Below are 20,613 nucleotides of genomic sequence, written 5' to 3' on the forward strand. Positions count from 1 at the left end.
ATGTTCTGTCGCAATAATAATAGAGTTTTTTATCTATGGTCGTCGGGTATATCGGATAAGTGGCAATTTAAATTTTTTTATGGGGATAGTGAAATATTATATTGTCTGATAGGGGTAGTATTGTCTATATTTGAGCCAATGGACAAGGGTACTTTAGACCTACACAGAAGAGTGTCAGATACTTGTACGTCTAGTTAATATGGTGTTTCAAAATAGATCCCGATGTTCAAGAGATGACTATTAGTATTACGGTTAAACATATGAGAGATGGTGTATACTAAGAGATGTGCTGCTCAGGGAAGATCAAGTCTGGAGGATGTACATGCATGATATTTTACAAAGAGGTTGACCACATATGTTGCTTGTGTAATGGAAGAATAATGAAGTAGTTGGGGATATGCAAGGTGGGGTACGTGAAGAAGGATGATGATGAGAAAGAGTATGATGAGGATGAGAGTAATAAGGATGTTGATCTAGATGCTGCACATTTATCGGATTATCTGATTGAACCGATCAGTGAGGCAGACGAGGATGAACGAATTCCTTCTCTAATTAAATAGATGGAGCAGGAGGATCTTTAAGTTGACTAATATCGTGAGTATGACATATCGGATGATGACGACGATGCTTATGTTCCCACAGACTGGAACAATACCAAATTTAACACACTACTAGAGAAATCATTTGTACACTATTGGATAAATCATTTGTACACTACTGGAGAAATTATTTATACAGACGGTTCAGAAACCCCAGGCGGGACGCTTTTTTGAAACACATGTGAAAAACAGCATGTACAAATCAGATTTGTACATACCAATTTTGAACCATCTATATAGAAGATTTATATATACAGCTCCAATAACAAGTCGTCTGTACTATGGAATAGCACAGACGACTCGAAGGTTCGAGCAATCTGTGATATAGTAACATTACAGACGGCTCTAATAATGAACTGTCTGTACTATAGGATATTACATACAACTCCAGTTGCGAGCCGTCCATGAACTAGGAATATGAGTCATCTGTTGTGCATTTATACAGACGGTTGTAGCTCTAGAACCGTCTGTACATTCATATATATAGTATTGAATTAATATATTACTGAATGTACACTGACATGATCATACACACAATAGTAAATTGTCATACACATGAGATCATTTGCATTCAAACAACAATAGATTTATCATTTGCATTCAGATCGATACAAATAGTAGATCATACACACAGTAGATTGAACATCTTTATTCAATGACATAAAGTCACACATATCATACAAAGTCATACACATAAATAGAAGTAAAATGTCAATATTACAAAGCCTCACAACATTTACAAAGCACTCTTCATTCTTGAGTCAACCTCATGCCTGACAATATATAAACCAACAAATTAGCTTTAGCACACTGAATTAGAGGGAAGTAATGAGTTCATTTGCTTCATTTTCTATATCATTAGCCATAAAGTTATAATACATTAATAGGCTACAAGATACAAGTATTTTCAATATATTGAACTGACCAACTTCTGTTGAGATTACAAACCTTGGCTCCTAAAGTTGTTGCGATCATGAAATTTGTCTCTCTCCTTTATGATCTCCGCATGTATGAAATAGATAAGTCATTTTTTAACATACATGTGATTGTCCTTCTCGAGAGTATTTATAAGAAATTTATATGTTTGTAGAAGAAAATTAAATAGTTAGGCACAACGATGAAAGTTACATTTTAATATACAATAATTACACCAAGCGACGGATATACTGGTGGACTAGAGCCAACGATTTGCATCATATACTAAGCAACATAGTACCCACAGAGGTTGTTACCTTGCGGCTACTTGTGACACTGCAGAAATTTATGTATGATAAATTTAGTTCTATGGAATGCATATTATATCGGTAAATTGATGTGCGATAGAGGAATTATTATCGGGAACTTATATTGGTGGCTCGTCGAGTTTTTATCTCTCTGTACAATGCCGTCGATCGAAACATACTTCGCGAATGCCCTTGTCAGCAAGTTTGTTAGATCTAAATATCTTTCTATGTCGTAGTTCCTAGGCTCCAAGTATAAGCAGTGTTGATTGTGTGTATAGATACAAAGTAGCATCCAATGGTCTTTGTAGTTGTACTGTAGAAGAATAAGGTCCTTCGTTCCACATAGAGTGAACATGGCCTCCGCGACATATGTCTTGACCTCTCTCAGAGACCAAGTGATAGTTGACCCACATACGACCTATGGGTCAAGGAATCCAATTCTTAGACTCTCTCTTAGCTTCTTGAATCATATGTCTACACATAAGAGTAATGTAGATGAATGAGCGTATTAATGAGTTGGGAGGTTCATTAAGCATAGACCACGATTAATAACATTTACAGTGTCCAATATCTTATTAGGTTGACATCCAGCATGTCACAATGGTAGAGGAGGAATAAATCCTCAAAGGTCACGAGGAAAGTTACAGCTGGTTTCAGGAAATATTACCACTGGTACTTGGAGCTAAAACTATGAGGAGAAGAGATGTTTCTCCTCATGGATCCTCTTCATGTATAGTTCGTGTAGAATCATACTTGTCTAGCCCAATTACTTTAACGCTTTCTTGCTCAGTAACAGCTGGCCTGCCACACAGGTGTTTGACAGAGGTTCTTCTTCTACCTTCTTGCTCTTGTCCACCTGTTTATTGGCTCTGCGCTTTTCAGGAGGTGCCGTTTTGGCGGACTGTTGGCCAGATTTGCTAGACAATTGTTGTTGTTCATGTGGTGTAGAAAGAGATTGACCTTTAGTGGAGCATGATGAAAAGATAAGTCGTTGTCGTTGCGTACTGGAGACGGCGACCGTCGAGGCTGTGAAGGCGATGGAGGGATAACTAGTGTTATGAACTCCTTCAACCACTGGATGAAGGAGTGGACGACCTCCCCAAGTGTCTTGACGTCGTCCTCTTTGGTAATAGGAGGTGGGAGGGACGCGCAATTCCTATATACCATGTCCACTGACACCCTAGCGTAACCAGGTTATAGCGGGACTCTGTGAATAGTCTGTTCTCCACCACAGGGGAACACCAAGCCTGTACTAACCTCAATGATGTTATCAAAGCCAACAGTGGTGGACAATACGAGCTTGCACTTGGTGGTCGCCTCTATGTCGTCGACGGAGTATCTCTCGATAGGGACCTCTTTTGGAATGTCGTCGACTAGGGGGGAGGGGTCACCTTAAAATTCGCCGATAGAGAAGTCATGTTGATCAAGCATGTTATCTAGATCGTTATCTGGTGCAGATGCACAGCTACTTCGATGTCGAGCCGGTGGAGATTCGAGTGTCGTGGCTACATCCTGCTGCCTCATAGCCCGTACTCGCTCCTCAACCCGCTGTTCCATCATTTCTTCAAACATATCCATCTTTTCTTTCATCCTTGCTTCGACCTTAGCGACAATATCCATTCTCAGTCATTCACGCTCGGCTGCTTTGCGCTCAGCTTTGTTTCGCCTTCGACTCCAATATGAATCGGCATCGTCAGAGAATCCCAACTTCCATGGAAACACCTATGCCACGCGTGTGACCCGGGTGCTCGTTTTTTCCCAGAGCCAATGTTAGTATGTCTTTTCCCGAGATGACTAGAATGATCTTTGAGTAGATTCTTCTTAAAGTTGCGGGATCCTTTGAGCCACTTGCTCGATTTCTAGCTTCCTAAAGACGATGAAACCATCGAACGAGCATACGGCCCTTCCTCAGAACCAGTTCCAGGCCTGCCTCTCTGGGATCTGGAAAAATAATGTGGAGCAGTTCTCCCAAGCTGCCTGCTCATCCTCCTTATCCTAGTCCAACTCTTTGCGCGCGTACCCACCGGTGCCGAGCTTGTGGGGGTACGCGTTGCGTGACTGGCGTGCCTTGTTAGCCTGACTCTGCTGTTGAAACTACTCAGACTGGCACCTCGCCACAAACTTTGTCCATTGATCCGCTAAGTACCCATAAATAATATTAATGGGGACAAGATCCTGCTTGACACATGTATTATACAACTCGCTCTTGAAGGTCTTCTACGTCTTGCCCCTCTTGGCTCTGTCTTCCCACGGCCTCTAAGGTGCATCCTTCAGGGAAGTAAAATTGGGCTTTAATTGTTTTCCACAAGAAGTTTTTGTCGCTCTGTAACACGATCTTCTTGTTTGGGTAGGTTATCCTCACACTTATCCTTTCAAGTGAGGCATATGCTCTAAGGAATGCTGCCTGAGCTTGCTGAGGTTGTGTTGGCACATCTTCCTCATTGATGTGAGTTATGGTGTCGTGACCCGTGGGTATTTGGTTTTTGCCTCGGCCACTTCGCTTTTGCTTTTGTGGCTGATTTTCTTATGTTTGCTCCTGAGAAGTAGCGTCCTCATATGGTTGAGCTGTGACCTCTTCTTATTGAGGAGAAGAGGTACGAGACGGTTCACGTTCATCTCTAAATGCTATCTTCAAAATAGTAAAAGCCATATGCTTATTAGGAGAAGACGTATAAATGCTATTCATGCAAACTTACAATTTTAAATTTTGCGTTGGACATTGCAGTTTTATTTATGTCATTGTAGTTTATTTTATTATTAGTGACATGAAGTGCATGATTCCTCTTTCACTACTATAATGATCCAGATTTTGGGCATAAATTCTGGTCAAAACCAGAAGTTGAAACATGGGGACCCCAAGGCATTCTACTTTTTCGTTTTTCAGATATTTCAGATTTCAGATTTCAAGACTAAGAAGCATATTTTAGATTTGGTTCAGATTTCAAGCATTTTAGATTTCTGACTATATGCAGGAAACAGTAAAGTATTGTACCAGAAAAAAAAACTATAAACACCCATAGCGATGTATTGATACAAGTCCTTCCTAAGAAATGGTGAGAAGAAGGCGTAGAACGCTATACAAAGCAAGAATAACACTATTATAGCTACCACCTGAAAAAAAAACTAGTAATGAGGCAGTATAATTAAGAACCAAGAGATAAGGATGGATCACTAGTAATGAGGCAATATAGGAGGAAGTATGAATACAATGAAGAGGACAAAAATTCAGCAGAAACAAATTGTCATCTTGGAACATAAGCTTATGAACAGAAACAAAAGATTACTAAGATATATTTCTAAAGCGTGAGCTTATGAGCATGTCAAGTGCTTACCCTGTCAAACTTATAAGTCCAAACTTAAATTTTTTATAATCATTTCCAAGAGAACTTAAACACTTATACAAGGCAATCAAAGTAGCACAAACTTTCAAACTTCTAAAAGATATTCATGAAGTCATAGTGTAGCTCAGAGTTCATAGCCTTTCCCTCTTTGCTTGATCTTCATAACCAAATCTAAACTTTAATGGGGAAGGGTAGATAACAAATTGACACATGAACCTGAGCTATACGTACTACAGGCATACTGTCGATGTATAGAATAAAAAGATCTCTTGTTCCATGGGCCCACACTGGCCAATTCCAGTTGACGGAAATTTTTTTCGGACCGAGGTCCCATCGCGCAATCACTCTGTGCCTTCGCGACCAGGATCCTTACCACATAAGGAAATCTCACGATCAGCCTTTGCTGGCCGCGGGGCAGGTACTCACCAATCTAGTATATTCTCATTAAATACTTTCCACTCAAGTGTCTTTCCTTGCCTAGGCACTCCACCCTGGTGGACAGGTCGTGGTCAGTACAGAGGTGTCATGCCCTATCCCGTAGCATTAAATGCTACGGGACAGGCTCGCATGTGTGGTAGGCCCCTTCGTAGGCGCGTGTACAAGACCGGTGAAGGGACAGGGCAGGCCGACTGACCGGGGTGAGGTGAGCATGGAGATGTCTGACGGATGGGACGAACTCATCGGTACCATCAGAGCAAAAGGGGTCCACTTTTATGTTCACCCTCTCACTCTTGTATATAAAGAGAGGGAGGAGTCGAGAAAACTCAGGTGTAACCAGTTCCAAAACACTGATAACCAAATACACAGGACGTAGGACTATTGTCCTTCTAGAGACCTGAAACTAGATAACCCCTCTGTTCTTGAGTTCATAGTATATGCACCCCTTAAACGTTGTTCACGTGCTCGACCAATATACCCCAGAATCATTGCCAGGGATTACTATATCCCCAATTACGCATTTATGCATACAACATACCAGCTTCCAAGATTTGTGCATTTGCTAGACTTTTTCGAATCTTGGGGCTCCTCTATCAAGCAAATGAATACAATATTATTTATTCTTCTTTCAAAAGTATACATGGCTGCACTGTAATTAGTTCCCCCAATATTATTAGCATTCTATGTTTCGTCTGCAACTAATGTTATGTTTTTCTTTTCAAGTGGTGAACAATGGTGCAAGGGTACAGCAAATCACAGCTGCACAACTACAATGACAAGCACAACATCAATGCATAAACACAATATCATTGACTTTGTTACTTGAAAGCCAAATCCACAATATATTTAGTAAGTAGCAAATCTAGAAATAATTTGTTCATCTGCACACAACAACTATTTACATTTGTGTTTTCTATTTTCGTGGTAAAATCTGTTTCCACATAAAAAGATACAAATATTTTGAATGGTGGCACGATGGCCAGTCACAAAGAGAGGAGAGGACCACAGCTCGGCCATAGCACCGGCTATGATGGCTCAGCTGGGAGGGGGATGGCTACTCACCATGGGATCCAAGGTCAGGGCGACGGTGGATGGCATCGAAGCAGCGGGATCCACGGTCGGGGCAACAGTGGGCGGCGTCGGGTCATAGGGATCCAAGGTTGGGGCGATGGTGGACAGTGTCGGGGCGGCGGTATCCGAGGTCGGGAAAGAGCGTGGTTGCCCGGGAGGTCGTCAGGGAGAGAGGAGGCGGCTAGGGTTTAGGAAAGAACTTGGTTGCGACGTGGGTTGGACAAAACAGTATTTATGCCCACCTTACTACATACGAGTCATAATTTTGAGTCGTCTGTAATAATATTAGTACAAACGACTATATTTAACGAGCAATCTGTACTAATATTATTACAGACGACTATATGCAACAAGCTGTCCGCACTAATGTTATTTGCACAAACGACTTGTTATACATAGCTATATGTACTAATATTATTACAGACGGTTGAAAGTAATAACCCGTCTGTACTATTGAATTTCCATACAAATTATTAAAATTTCAAAATTCATAAATAATTCATACAAACTCCAAATGAGTTGAAATTTTGATGGAAATTTATGGTTTAATATGTACTATCAAATGGTGTATATCTCATTTATGTTATTAATGTAGCCCTAAATTGATTCATACAAACTCTAAAATAATGAGATCAAATTTTTAAGTAAATTCATAACTGATTCATTTTAATGTATTACATTGCAATACATAGTTACATAACAAGCGAGTAACATCATACAACTTTAACAATCAGCCCTTCTTGATGATCGACGCATAGATAGCAAGTGGCCCCGGTCGGAAGTTGTTCTTCGCTAAGGGCGATACCATTTATAAGAGGGTACTCATCAAATTGATTATACTCTTCTTCTTCCACGACATTCTCAACTCCGACAATATCATTCTTAGGTTGTTTCGGGCCTTGGATAAGCAGCGAAATCACAAGTACTTTCACTTCATACACAGCCAAGGAGGTAGGTTGTAAATATTAAGAACAACTAGCTAAGTGTTGTGCATGATGCTCATGTTCTCAAAAGGATTCATCCTGTCCGTGCTCAAAGCAAACCTTATATTCCTCTATTTTGTACCAAAGTCATCGAAGATCGTGTCGATGTTTCTCTACTGGGCAGAATTAGTAGGGTGTCTTAGCTTTCCATCTTACTTGAGGCTCTCTAAGTGCCAGCACAATAATTGGCCTGTTTTCAATTTGCGAACAAACGCTTAAGATACTAAATTATAGGCAGGTACCACACTATCATAGCAGGAATTCCTTTCTTCACCTCGCCGTCATCTGATTGACTCTTATGCTTGTATCGAGATGCTTTGCACACTGGACATGAATGTAAGTCTAATAGATCTTTACGGTACAGGATACAGACATTCAGACATGCATGTATCCTTTCTACATCCATCATCAATTGTCACGTCCCGAAAGCCATAATTGTGTGTTTTAATCCTAAAACATGCAATTTCAGGTTCATGTTCCAGTTTGGGTCACTGGAGCACTTCACTTTGAGTCAATGAGGTGGGAGAAGGAAAAACTAAGAGAAATAAAGGAGCTGGAAGCAAGTCTGGACTTTCCTCTAGGTAAATGGGGCCCACTTGGGTGGAAAATATCTCTCTATAAGTGGGCAACAGCTCTCTCTCCCCTCAAACTTGCCCATACGTACTCCTCACCCACTCCACCAGATAAGGCTTTTTGAGGAAGCAAGTTGGAGTTGGTTGTCTCTCACTCTCTCTTAGGCTCCCTTTTTCCCCTTTTGGATCCCTACCTCTGGGAGCAAGATCAAGGTACGTATGTGGTACTCACGTGACCACCAGCTCAAGGACTACTCGTCCATCCAATTCATTTTCAGTTTCCCCGAAGGAATTCGAGCTGGTTCTGAACTTGTTTGGTGTTCTTTGGGAGCAGCAAGGAAGCAGCAGTTTTTCCTCTCTTCTCCAAGCCATTTTCCGTCGTTTCCTCCTTCAACTGGCGGTCACCAACCTCAGCAAAGGACCTTAGGTGAGTCTGCTAGACTCCCATGGCATGTATGCTCATTTTTGGTTGGATAGATCTTGAATCTGGAACTAGGGTTGCAAAGTTCTTAAAGTTCTGCAGTCTGGGAACAAATGAGGATTTATGTGGATTTGAGTTAGGAATCATGTTGCTAGGCGGTTGAGCAAAGTCTAGACCCTGTACACCCTTCTAGGCATTTTTACTTTTGATTTAGAGAGACTCCCAGGTTAGTTTAGCCCAGTTTTTCCCTTCGTAATGGCTGCTGTTCTGGAGCTGCACGAGGCTGATTTTACTGTAGCGCCGGGTACTGTTCATCCGACGACCCCGGGTACTGTTCACCCGAGCACGAGCGCAGTCACCCCGAGCACTCCCGAGCACCCCGGGTACTGTTCACCCGAGCACCCCGAGCGCAGTCACCCCGAGCACTCCCGAGCACCCCGGGTACTGTTCACCGAGCACTCCCGAGGGTACTGTTCACCCGAGCACGAGCGGAGTCACCCGAGCACTCCCGAGCACCCCCGAGTACTGTTCACCCGACGACCCCCGGGTACTGTTCACCCGAGCACCCGAGCACCCCTGTACTGTTCACCCCGAGCACCCGAGCACGATCGATCCCGAGGACCCCCGGGGTACTGTTCACCCGAGCACCCCCGGGTACTGTTCACCCCCGAGCACCCCCGGATACCCGTGAGTACTGTTCATCCCGGGCACCCCGAGCACGGTTTATCAGGCTTTCCTGATAGCTGATAGCTTGTAAAATTCGTAGTTAATTCGTAGGAACTCCAAACTTTTTGAGACCACTTGGAAAATTCTGGTTTGGACAGTACGATCTTGGAATAATGTTGTCATGTATTGTGGAGCATGTTTTTCTTACATGATCGCATTTCATACATGCTCATTACATTGCACGCGTTGCTCTCTGTAGTGAACGCCGATCCGTCGATCCCGGAGGCCGTGGGCGATCGTGAGGCGTCCCACCTTTCTGATTCAGGGCAGCAAGGCAAGCATCGTTCATATTGCACCGTGTCTACTTGAAAATTTAATATGTTATCTACGCTTATGTATACATTGCATGTGTCGGGTACTGAGTTGGGTAGAACCTATGCCGATGCATTATCCCATTTCGGTCACATGTCATGTGTTGTTCCTAGGAGCCTAGTGGTGTCATCGAGGTCTAATTTTAGTTCGCTATGCTTAGTGGTACTTAAGCTTTCCGGTAGAAGTCGACGACGGCGTCCACCGTTGTCGCGAGCCTAGGACTTATTACTTGTTCGCACTTATGGTTGTGTTGATGATGAGTCGGTTTGGTGAGTGGTGAGTTGAGACGAGGTGTGGGCGGTGTTAGGGGTGTCATCTGCTCACGAGGAGTCCTCAGGCAGTTCGGGGAGGGAACCCGGACACCGTAGACCGCTTGCACCGGTTAAGCACCGATCATCGGTGTAGTCGGCTTTAGCACATACCTTACTCACCACATGCTGATATAATGGTAGGCGAGCCGATTACCTTCGCAGACGTGGTCATGTGGGCCTCGTCATAGACGGTGTGAGTCCGGTTTGAGTCCGGGCTTTTAGCGGTATTAGTTTGCTCGGGGAGTAGTTCTAATACCGCCTCGCCGAGCTATGGTTGATCCACATGGTTGGGCCTGGTTGGGAAAGGTTGTCACGGGTACCCCCTTGTGCGCATCTTAGCGGGTGGCACAAGCCGTATGGTCCCTGTGTCGTGTGGGTCCAGGAGTATCCCCCTGCAGGGTGTATAATCAGTTCGAGCTGCCGCGCTCTCGGTCATGAGCATCGCTATCGCTTATCTCCACCGAGCGACTATATTTTGGTCGTAGAGTTTCGATGTGGGTTGTGGCATGGTTGGATTGGGGTGGTTTGGTCGGTATGTGGTTGGTGGTTTGGTGGGAATGGTTTGCTTTTATACACTTGTTGTTATATATCTGTTTTGATCAGTTGGTTGGCAGGGTTTGAGTCGGTGGTTGGTTAAGTCAGTTGCTTACACCTATAGTCTAGGTTGCTTACCGCTTAATGAACTTAAACATGTCTTAATCCTTGCTACAGCTTTAAATGCATGATCCTTGGAGTCGAGAATATATATACTCATACTGTGTAAGCCTTGCTAGTACCTTCGTACTAAGGGTGCTGCCCTTAAGTTGCTTTCAGGTTCGCAGGTTGGCGAGGAGAGGCAGTGTTCGGCTACTTTGTGCCTGCCGATCAGGGTGGCGGGCAGGAGTAGCACCTTCTACTCCGAACTCCGGCGCTTTTGGGTATGGAGCCTAAGGGCATACGGCTCCATACTCTTTTGTTGTATAGGTTTTTCTTCCGCTGCATAGTTGTTGTTGTTCCTCTTTTGTTGTAAATTGGGGAAGCAGTTGCTTGTTTAATAATGGTAATCCAGTTTAATTATTTGCTCTCTATTAAACTGTGTTGTGATATTTGAGTTGGAAGGCATGTGTTCCGATCCTGGGCACAAAACACGTGCCGGGACTACCGGAATGGTATTCTGGTTAATCGTCGAGGTTGTGATTATGAATAATGATCCTCCTGATGATCAATTAGAATACTATTTGGACGGTTCCTCACATCAATGGACAAAGAATTTACTTTGCTTCTTATGTGCTTTTGGGTAGCTCGTTTCCATATGGAAACATGTCCGACAGGAGTTCTAATAGCACCGTGAAACTCTGTCTCACCAGCTATCTCTTGTTTTCAATTTAAGCAGTTCAAGCACGGATGACAACTTTGCCTATTCTGGTTTCCATCCAGGGAACAACGGTTTCTCCGAGTCCTCAATCAAGCACATGAATTTTGTTAAAGTATCTCTGAGTACTCAAGTTTACGTCTGCATCGTACAACATCTGATCCAACCTATCATCGTCGTCTGCACCACCACAATCATCATCATCTGCACCAAATTCCTGATCATCTTCTCTTCTTACGTTGACTTCGGGTTCTGTGATGATACCATCATCTTCATGTAACACATTCTGCTCTTCACCATGTTTGGTCCAACACGTGTAGTCCGGTTTGAAGCCCCTTGTTAGTGTATAGAAGAGGGGGTCCCCTATTCTGTGGACCCACACCGGCTAATTCTAGTTAGTAGAAGATTTTCCCAAACCGGGGTCCCACCGCGCAACCAGTCTGTGCTCGCATGACCAGTCTGTGCCTTCATGATCAGGATCCTTACCACATAAGAAAATTCTGTGACCAGCCTTCACTGGTCGCGGGGCAAATACTCACCAAACTAGTCTATTATCATTAAATATTTTCCACTCAAGTGTCTTTCCTCCCCTAGGCACACCACTTCGGCGGATAGGTCATGGTCAGTACAGAGGTTCCATTCCCCGTCTCGTAGCGTTAAATGCTACAGGATGGGCTTGAGGCGTGGTAGGCCACTTCGCAAGCGTGCGTGCAAGACCAGTGAGGGGACAGGGTAGGCCAGTAGAGGGGTGAGGTGAGCATGAAGATGTCTGACAGATGGGACGGGCTCGTCAGTATCATCAGAGCAAAACTGGTCCACTTGTAAATTCACCCTCTCTCTCTATGGTATATAAAGAGAGGGAGGAGCCAAGAAAACTCAGGTGTAACCAGTTTTGAAACACTGATAACCAAATACATGGAACACATGGCTATTATCTTTCTAGAGACCAGGACTTGGATAACTCCTGTGTTCTTGAGTTCATAGCATACGCACCCCGCAAGTGTTGTTCATGCGCCCCTCGATCGATACACCCCAGAATCATTATCACGAATTAACCCTCGACATCCCTGATAAAGTGTGCTTAGATTTGTAGGGCTACATTCTGTCTAAGAAAAGATCTTTCGTTTCTACAATCACAACAATGACAATATATAAATTCAACACCCTTCTTCAAACAATCCTCCTCGACAGTTGTTACAAAAGTCATCACACCATCAAAATACCATTGGTTCATATGAGAACCATACATCCATCCATGATCTATCTACAATGTACAAAGTAAATAAATGTCAAATCAACCTAATAAAATAGAGCAACCTATCTTTTCATCGAAAAATAGACCTACCATGCATGCATGCATGAATAAATCATACAAATGGCAATTAATTCAAAAATAATTAATGATTACCATTTTATATTATATACATGAATACCTAAAAATAAAGACAAACATTAATTTAAAATATATCGTTAAATACTATATAGTTATTGATAAATTTATTTTTATATACCAAAAATCCAATATTTATCTAGAACAATATATTAAAGCTAGCCATTTATAGTAACACATAATTAAACTTTAATCTATACTTTGAGCTTCATACATACCTAGAACAACTAATATAATCTAGATCATCATAAAAAAATCAGAGTCTAAATATAGATATAGTTGACCTCTCAAGACTAATTAGAACACATATCTACATCATCTCATGAATAGAACAAAACTATATCATCTTGGAACAAATCTAGATCTAGCTGACTCTCAAAACTAAATCTAAACTAAATTAGAACATAATGCTTACTTTGGAGTAACAAATGCCAATAAATCTCGAAGTTTTCACTGAAATATAACAATTTTTTTTGAAAATCGTTGGTCTCTTCCTCCAAAAGCTGCGCATTGTTCTTCACTATTCGACCGACACTGTTCTGCCTCGATCTAGAGGTAAGGGATGATGTGTTGTTCTAATATTTCAGACGGCTTCCTATTTGGAGCCGTCTATACTGAAATGTCCCACCTCCCCCAGCTATTTTCTCAGATGGCTTGTGTTTTAAGCCGTCTGCACTAATTTTACGGACATGTCCTATTTGGCATCGTCTATGAAATTTATTTTGTCACAGACGACTCCAAATACAGGCTATATGTATTAATGTTACAAATGGTTCTTGTTTAGAGTCGTATGTGATATTCATTTTATTACATGCAGCTCAAAATACGAGTATTTTGTATTAATATTACAAATGGTTCCAAATGGGAACCGTCTGTGCTAAAAATGTCCCACCACTTCTGGTCGCATCTCATCGATATCACATATGGATCCATAGTAACCGTTTGTACAGGGGCATCCGACTAAATTATTTTTGTCATAGTGACAACCTTGTGGTGAACGAGGGTAATCATGTGCCCAGGTAGTATACGCAGAAGGAGGTGAACGAGTGTGCTAGATATCCTGCTAGTCAGACCATGAAGGATATTGTGACTCAACAAGAGATATCACTTCGATGGTAGTTTTATGTTGTCAAGTCAAATAAGAAAGAATATGATGTCTAGTGCATAAAGAAGAATTGCTCATGGTGGGTGCACGGTTTTAAGCAGAAGTTGACTAAGTATTGGAAGGCGTCGATTGTGGTGGACCATACTTGCACGATGGACAAACTTGAACCCAGCCACATGACATCACATTAGTCTTTGTCGCAAATGTGATGTATGCCCAGATTGTGAACAATGAATCAGAGTTCATAATCAGATAAATTAGGGAGAAGTACAAGTATACTGTCATATACAACAAGACATACAGAGTGAAGAGGAAGGCAATTAAGATGAGATTTGGAACCTACAAAACATCATATGATAATATTCCACACTTGTCGCGGACCACTGTTCGAAGAAATCTGGGGATGTATTACAACATTGATAAGTATCAATTATTGTCCCAACCTGGTAAGTATGTCCTGAAGTGATGCTTCTTTGTATTAGGATCACGTACTCTATTTTTAGACATAGCTTTTTCAGAATTAGCCTTCTCATTAATAGCATTTTCAAATCAACTTTTTTCAGGCTTAGCCTATTCAGAAGTAGCCTTTTTAGACCTAGCATTTTCAGTTGATATGACCACATCTTACTGCAAAATCAACTGCTTTCTCAGGGCCAATTTACATGGACTTAGTACATACACCAGCACGAATCCACTGTATAAATAGATAATCTTCTAGCCACATGTAAAATCAAACCAATAGCCTTAACCCCTACAATTCCGACAAAAATGACATCCAATCATTTCACCCAAGAAAGATTTGCCGGATACTACACCTGATGGGGTCGATGTGCCCTAGTGCTGGTGTGGAGGCCTTTGTAAGGTCATGAAGTCTCCAGAGTTCTCCTACACCTACAGAAGGAGGTTTTTCATGTGCCACAACTACGAGTATGATTCACCATAGGGAAGCACTAATGTTGTCTCTCGTCGTCAGGTAATAACTTCTGTCCAAACTACTCCAAAACAACTAAGATTTACCACTTAACATTTTGATATTTATTGCATTCGTCGCCACCACTATATGACTTTTTACAGTGACTGAATACTGAGAAGTCGGAAGCTAATGTGTTCCTCTTTCACACTCAGCTCTGCGTTACTTGAAGACGTTACCATGAGAGGGAAACTGACAAGAGAAGGGAGGCTACATGCAAGCACATTCAGAAGGAGTAGCAGAAGATGAGGGATGATCATAACCGCATGATGACGGTGACCCATGAAGCGGAGAGGAAGAGGAAGTGCGAGAGGACATATCGGGTGCGTGAGGTAGGACAAGAAGCGACGAGGAAGTGAAAGTACCCACGTTGCACTTAGTAGACTAGATATTGTAATCCTGATGTTTACATTCTCTAAGACTTGTTATGTTTAGATACGGTACTAGTTTGGTTATAATAATCATGTCTCGTATATGTAACCGTCCGTGTATGTCGCAGTTCCCATTAAAATCGACGTGTTTAACTTTCCATTTACGTCAAATTCGAGTATCGAAAATATCATACAAGCATCAAATGACACTGGATGAATCGACAAAAAATTACAGCGCACAAACAGTTATTCTGCCGCAAATAAAATAAAATTTTGCCACAAATAAAATAGATTCGGCCACAACAAGATATCACAGATGACACCTTGTTATCGCCCGTTCACTGGACGAGATCAATGTCTCATCCTTTCACCAGACGACTGTAAGGTCTCACTTGTTGAATGGACAACATGTGGTATTCCATTATATTTTTTTAATTTTTGGTTACTGGGCTTCATACGGTGTCGCATATTTATGGGACGAGATCTTGTTCCCGTTCAATGAACAGTCAACGGGAGTCTATTGTTATAATTTGTTTAAAAATGATACTAATTTTATGAATATTAAAAAATATATACATAAAAAATCCATTGAATCGTTGATGGATACTGGCTTGTCGCGTCTGCTCTGCTCCTAGCGGGGGCATGACACGATGCGGCAGTGTGGAGGACATGTGCAGCGTTATTGTCCGTACGCGTTGGCGATTTTGAACCAGAGGGCGTTTTGGTAATTGGGCTAAATGCAACGGACGAATCGACCGGAGCCTCTGGCCTCCAAGGAATCCGCCCGCTGCCTGATGCGCTTGTCTCCTCTCTTATTTTTTTTAATCTTTTAGGCTGGTTTTATAGAACCCATCTTTTTTTTTTCCTGAAACTTTTCGCAAAGTATCAGTCAGATCACAAAACTATGAACAAGAAGTTTTAACATTTTTTTTAATCTTTTAGGCTGGTTTTATAGAACCCATTTTTTTTTCCTGAAACTGTTCGCAAAGTATCAGTCAGATCACAAAACTATGAACAAGAAGTTTTAACATCATTTCATCTATAACATTTCAGCATACACGCTACTCTTTCCTTTCTTTCTTTCTTTCTTCTTCTTAGATTAAATTCCTACGCGTCCGCCGACACGTGGCTCCAGAAGTCAACGGAACCGCGTGCCACGTCGTCCTCCCCGCACAGAAACGCTAGCGCGCCGAGACTACCAAACCGGCCGCACCGCCCCCCACTACCACCACTCCTCCCTCCAGCTCCGCCTCTGCTTCGCGATACGCTGCTATCCACGAGCCATCCTTCCATCAGCGCTGTTGCCACATCGGCGTAATCCCGCGTCTCGGATCCAACAAATAGCTCCCACTCGATTCGTAGCGGTCTTGGAGTTCTTTCTGGCTCTCTGATCTCCGCTTTGGATCTTCTCTGTTCCCGTGTATCGTCTCCACGAAAAGTTTCGACGCTTCTTTCGATCCGTCTCTGTCACCGCCTCTCTGATCAGCGCAGGGGGAGAAACCAGATGGCGAATCTTGCCGCGCTTCGGCCGTGGCTCGTCTTGCTGGTGGCAATGGCCGCCGTGTCGTCGTGGTCTGGCGTCGCGACTGTGGAGGCGCTGGGGATGAACTGGGGCACGCAGGCCTCGCACCCATTGTCGCCCAAGATCGTGGCGCAGCTGCTCAAGGACAACGGCATCAAGAAGGTGAAGCTGTTCGACGCCGACCAGGATACGCTGAGCGCGCTCGCCGGCACGGGCATCGAGGTCATGGTCGCCATCCCCAACGTCATGCTCGACAGGATGACGGACTACGACACCGCCAAGGAGTGGGTCAATCGCAACGTCTCCCGCTACCACTTCGACGGCGGCGTCACCATCAAGTGAGATTAAAAAAAACTTCTTCTGCTGATTCGTGGCTCATTCATGGCGCCGCGGCGGCGTGTCGTGACTGGGGCGGGTGGCTAATATAAGCTAGCTTGTTGTTGCAGGTACGTGGCCGTGGGCAACGAGCCGTTCTTGGCGTCCTACAACGGCACGTTCGACAAGGTCACCTTCCCAGCTCTGCAGAACATCCAGAACGCGCTGAACGAGGCCGGCCTCGGCGACACCATCAAGGCCACCGTCCCGCTCAACGCCGACGTGTACTTTTCCCCGGCGAACAACCCGGTGCCGTCGGCGGGCCGGTGGCGCGCCGACGTTGCCGACCTGATGACGCAGATGGCGCAGTTCCTGAGCAACAACAGCGCCCCCTTCACCGTGAACATCTACCCGTTCATCAGCCTGTTCCTGAACGACGACTTCCCGGTGAACTTCGCCTTCTTCGACGGCGGCGCGACGCCCGTGGTCGACAACGGCATCTCGTACACCAACGTGTTCGACGCCAACTTCGACACCCTGGTGGCGGCGCTCAAGGCTGTCGGGCACGGCGACCTGCCCATCATCGTCGGCGAGGTCGGCTGGCCCACCGACGGCGACAAGCACGCCACCAACGCCTACGCGCAGCGCTTCTACAACGGCCTGCTCAAGCGGCTGGCGGCCAACACCGGCACGCCTGTCCGGCCGAACCAGTACATCGAGGTGTACCTGTTCGGCCTCCTCGACGAGGACATCAAGAGCGTCGCCCCCGGCAACTTCGAGCGGCACTGGGGCATCCTCCGGTACGACGGGCAGCCCAAGTACCCGATGGACCTCACGGGACAGGGCCAGAACGCGATGCTCGTGCCGGCGCAGGGCGTGGAGTACCTGCCCAGGACGTGGTGCGTGATCAACACCAACTCCCAGAACATGGACAAGCTCGCCGACAACATCAACTACGCGTGCACCTTCGCCGACTGCACCGCGCTGGGGTACGGCTCGACGTGCGGCGGCATGGACAGCAACGGCAACGCGTCCTACGCGTTCAACGCCTTCTTCCAGGTGCAGAACCAGAAGGACGAGGCCTGCGACTTCCAGGGCCTCGCCGTGCCGACGCAGACGGACCCATCCACCGCCGCGTGCAACTTCACGATACAGATCGCCACCACCTCGGCGGGTCACCGGCGGCGTGCCGGATCGTTCGGCGCCGTTGCCACGGCAGTGTTGGTTTTGGCCCATTTATTCTTACTGCTTTAGATAGACAGGGAATTTAGACCAAATCCCTTTGGATTGGCAGATAAATCGGTTCGGTTTTTTCTCACAAGCCCAAAACGTATTGTTACTAAGCTCACATCGGGAACGTGAGATGGACAGAGAGATTACACCCGGTTCAATTGTTGCATTTTTTTTTTGGTGAAATAATTAGTAGTCTTGTACTGGAGATACATGTATACTTCAGGAGATGTACTTACTGATATGGATGATATATCCAATCACATTCAACGACACTGCTCAAGTGCTGATCCAATCATCCAAATGATTGCAGTTGGAATGTTGGATGAGTGACGAGACGATTACAGTTCGTTCAGCTCCAGCGGGGACCACGCCATGGGAACATTTAGATGCAAGGTTGGAACTTGGAGTTCATTTGGATGTGATCCGTATTTGTTTGGCCTTTTGCAATATAATATCCACGTGATTTGGATCGAAATCCGAGATGCGGAGATGCACATGGTTCCGGGATCCAGAGCATAACATGGTGTAGATGCACAGCTTTTCGTCCATTGCAATTGGCAAAAAAAAAAAAAGGTCCTAGCTTCATATTCAGTTGAAGTGACAACTAAACCAGTAGAAGAACTTTTTCAGCCGTGCATACGGAGACTCAATTTCTGCTGCTATTTTTATTCTTTTTCTTTTTTTCTGCTATTTTTAATTAATAAATAGCACACGTGAAATCTTAGATACTCAGCTAAAATTATAACATAACACACGAAATAACCGTACCAATGATAATGGGCTAGAATAGATGAACAAGACGACACAGTCTACGGCAGGGGAGGGAATGCTAGGCCACCGATGGACTTGTAATGTATTATTTGCATATTTTGCTCATGTAACATATTTGAGATTACCATCATAACATAACGTAGATTTCGCAACATATTTGTCCAAATCACAATGAAACTGTGCATCTTTTATAAAGATACAAGGAACAATAAAATCATAATTGTGTTGCAAAACTAAAGATCATTACAATCAACAACAATTGTACTAAGCATGTATTAAAAAAAATCTTATAAATTATTTGTGAACAATGCAAAAGCTAATTGGGTAGGTTTCTAGCATGCACAATACTTTCTAAAAGAGTTTATGTTTAATATAAAGCTCATATAACATATAGAATAAAATATACTTTTATAAAATAGACATGTCGTAACATATTTGAATAATCTTCACCGTGCATCTCAAACCGAATTATATATTATTGTCTTTAATCCTACATACGCCACTGGGTGCATTCGATGGAAGGCTCGCGGTGACACAGAGCTGAATTCGTCGTCTCTAAGGAAGTTTGGAACTAGGGTTCATCGATTTCAGGTGTGAGTGAGAGAGACGTTAGGCCGCATGGCGTGCGCCGGCCGAGCGGCGAGCACTGGACACCTGCCCCGTGGTAACGCGCACTGCGCCGCGCGGCTCGTAGCACCAACCCGTGAGAATTCCTCGGAACAGACGCTACGCACCTCTCGCGGAACAGGCGAAAAGCACGACGGGCCTGTAACTACACGCCACTCGCGTTTGGGGCTTGGGGCACACACAGATTTTCATTGAAGCCGGGCCTCTACGCGTGGACCCAAGATCTCGCAGAACAAGGGAAACGGTAGTGAAATCCACTATAAAAAAGGAGAAGCGATACTGAAAAGAGGCTGGAACAAACATAGTTCTCTTTCGTCCCTCGTACGACCGTGTTGGTTGGCGCGGAAAAGAAAACGCCGACGTACCGGCATAGGGCACAGCGCTTGCGATGGACTCGATTGATCTTACGGCTCATGAAAAAAAAACGCCGACGTACCGGCATAGGGCACAGCCAGTGGCGGAGAGCCGAAGCAAGGAGTGCGCCACTTAGCCACTACGGGATGATATGTGATACAAATACGTTAATACTTAGATTAAGCCCAATCGATTTTCTTCACGATCCAGATTTTCGTCGTAAAGTAGTTTTTTACCTTTCAGTGTTTTAACGATTTTTCTTTACGGTTTTCGTCACGAAAGAATTTTTAAGATTATTCCCTCCAGGACGAGATTCTCTCATTTCCCTTCGCGATTTCTCTTGAAGGCAAGCTGTTGAAGATAAGAAAAAATAAAGAAAATAGAAACAGGGAAAGGAATCGGAAAGGGAACGAAATGAAGGGAATATGATTGTGATGGTCTTATATGTTAAAACGGTATTTTTCTATAAAACAAGGATATACATATTAAATGGTTATATAAATTTTTGTATATAAATAGAGAAATGATATGCAAAATAATAGAGGTTGATATTGAGGTTAGCTTGCCATGAAAGCTATACATTTATGGACTTATTGCATCCCTAAGA

General features: G+C 43.8%; 1 protein-coding gene across 1 annotated transcript; it reads left to right on the forward strand.

Annotated features, from left to right (window-relative positions):
* The first annotated feature begins 16,385 nt into the window (after nucleotides 1-16,385).
* On the forward strand, nucleotides 16,386-18,485 carry LOC133915282 (glucan endo-1,3-beta-glucosidase 8-like). The gene is made up of 2 exons (XM_062358387.1): nucleotides 16,386-17,044; nucleotides 17,153-18,485. The coding sequence occupies exons 1-2, from the start codon at nucleotides 16,689-16,691 to the stop codon at nucleotides 18,273-18,275; spliced, it is 1,479 nt and encodes a 492-aa protein (XP_062214371.1). The 5' UTR covers nucleotides 16,386-16,688; the 3' UTR covers nucleotides 18,276-18,485.
* The last annotated feature ends 2,128 nt before the right edge of the window (nucleotides 18,486-20,613 follow it).

The sequence above is a fragment of the Phragmites australis genome, chromosome 4 (genome assembly GCF_958298935.1).
Source record: "Phragmites australis chromosome 4, lpPhrAust1.1, whole genome shotgun sequence".
In the NCBI taxonomy this organism is placed as follows: Eukaryota; Viridiplantae; Streptophyta; class Magnoliopsida; order Poales; family Poaceae; genus Phragmites; species Phragmites australis.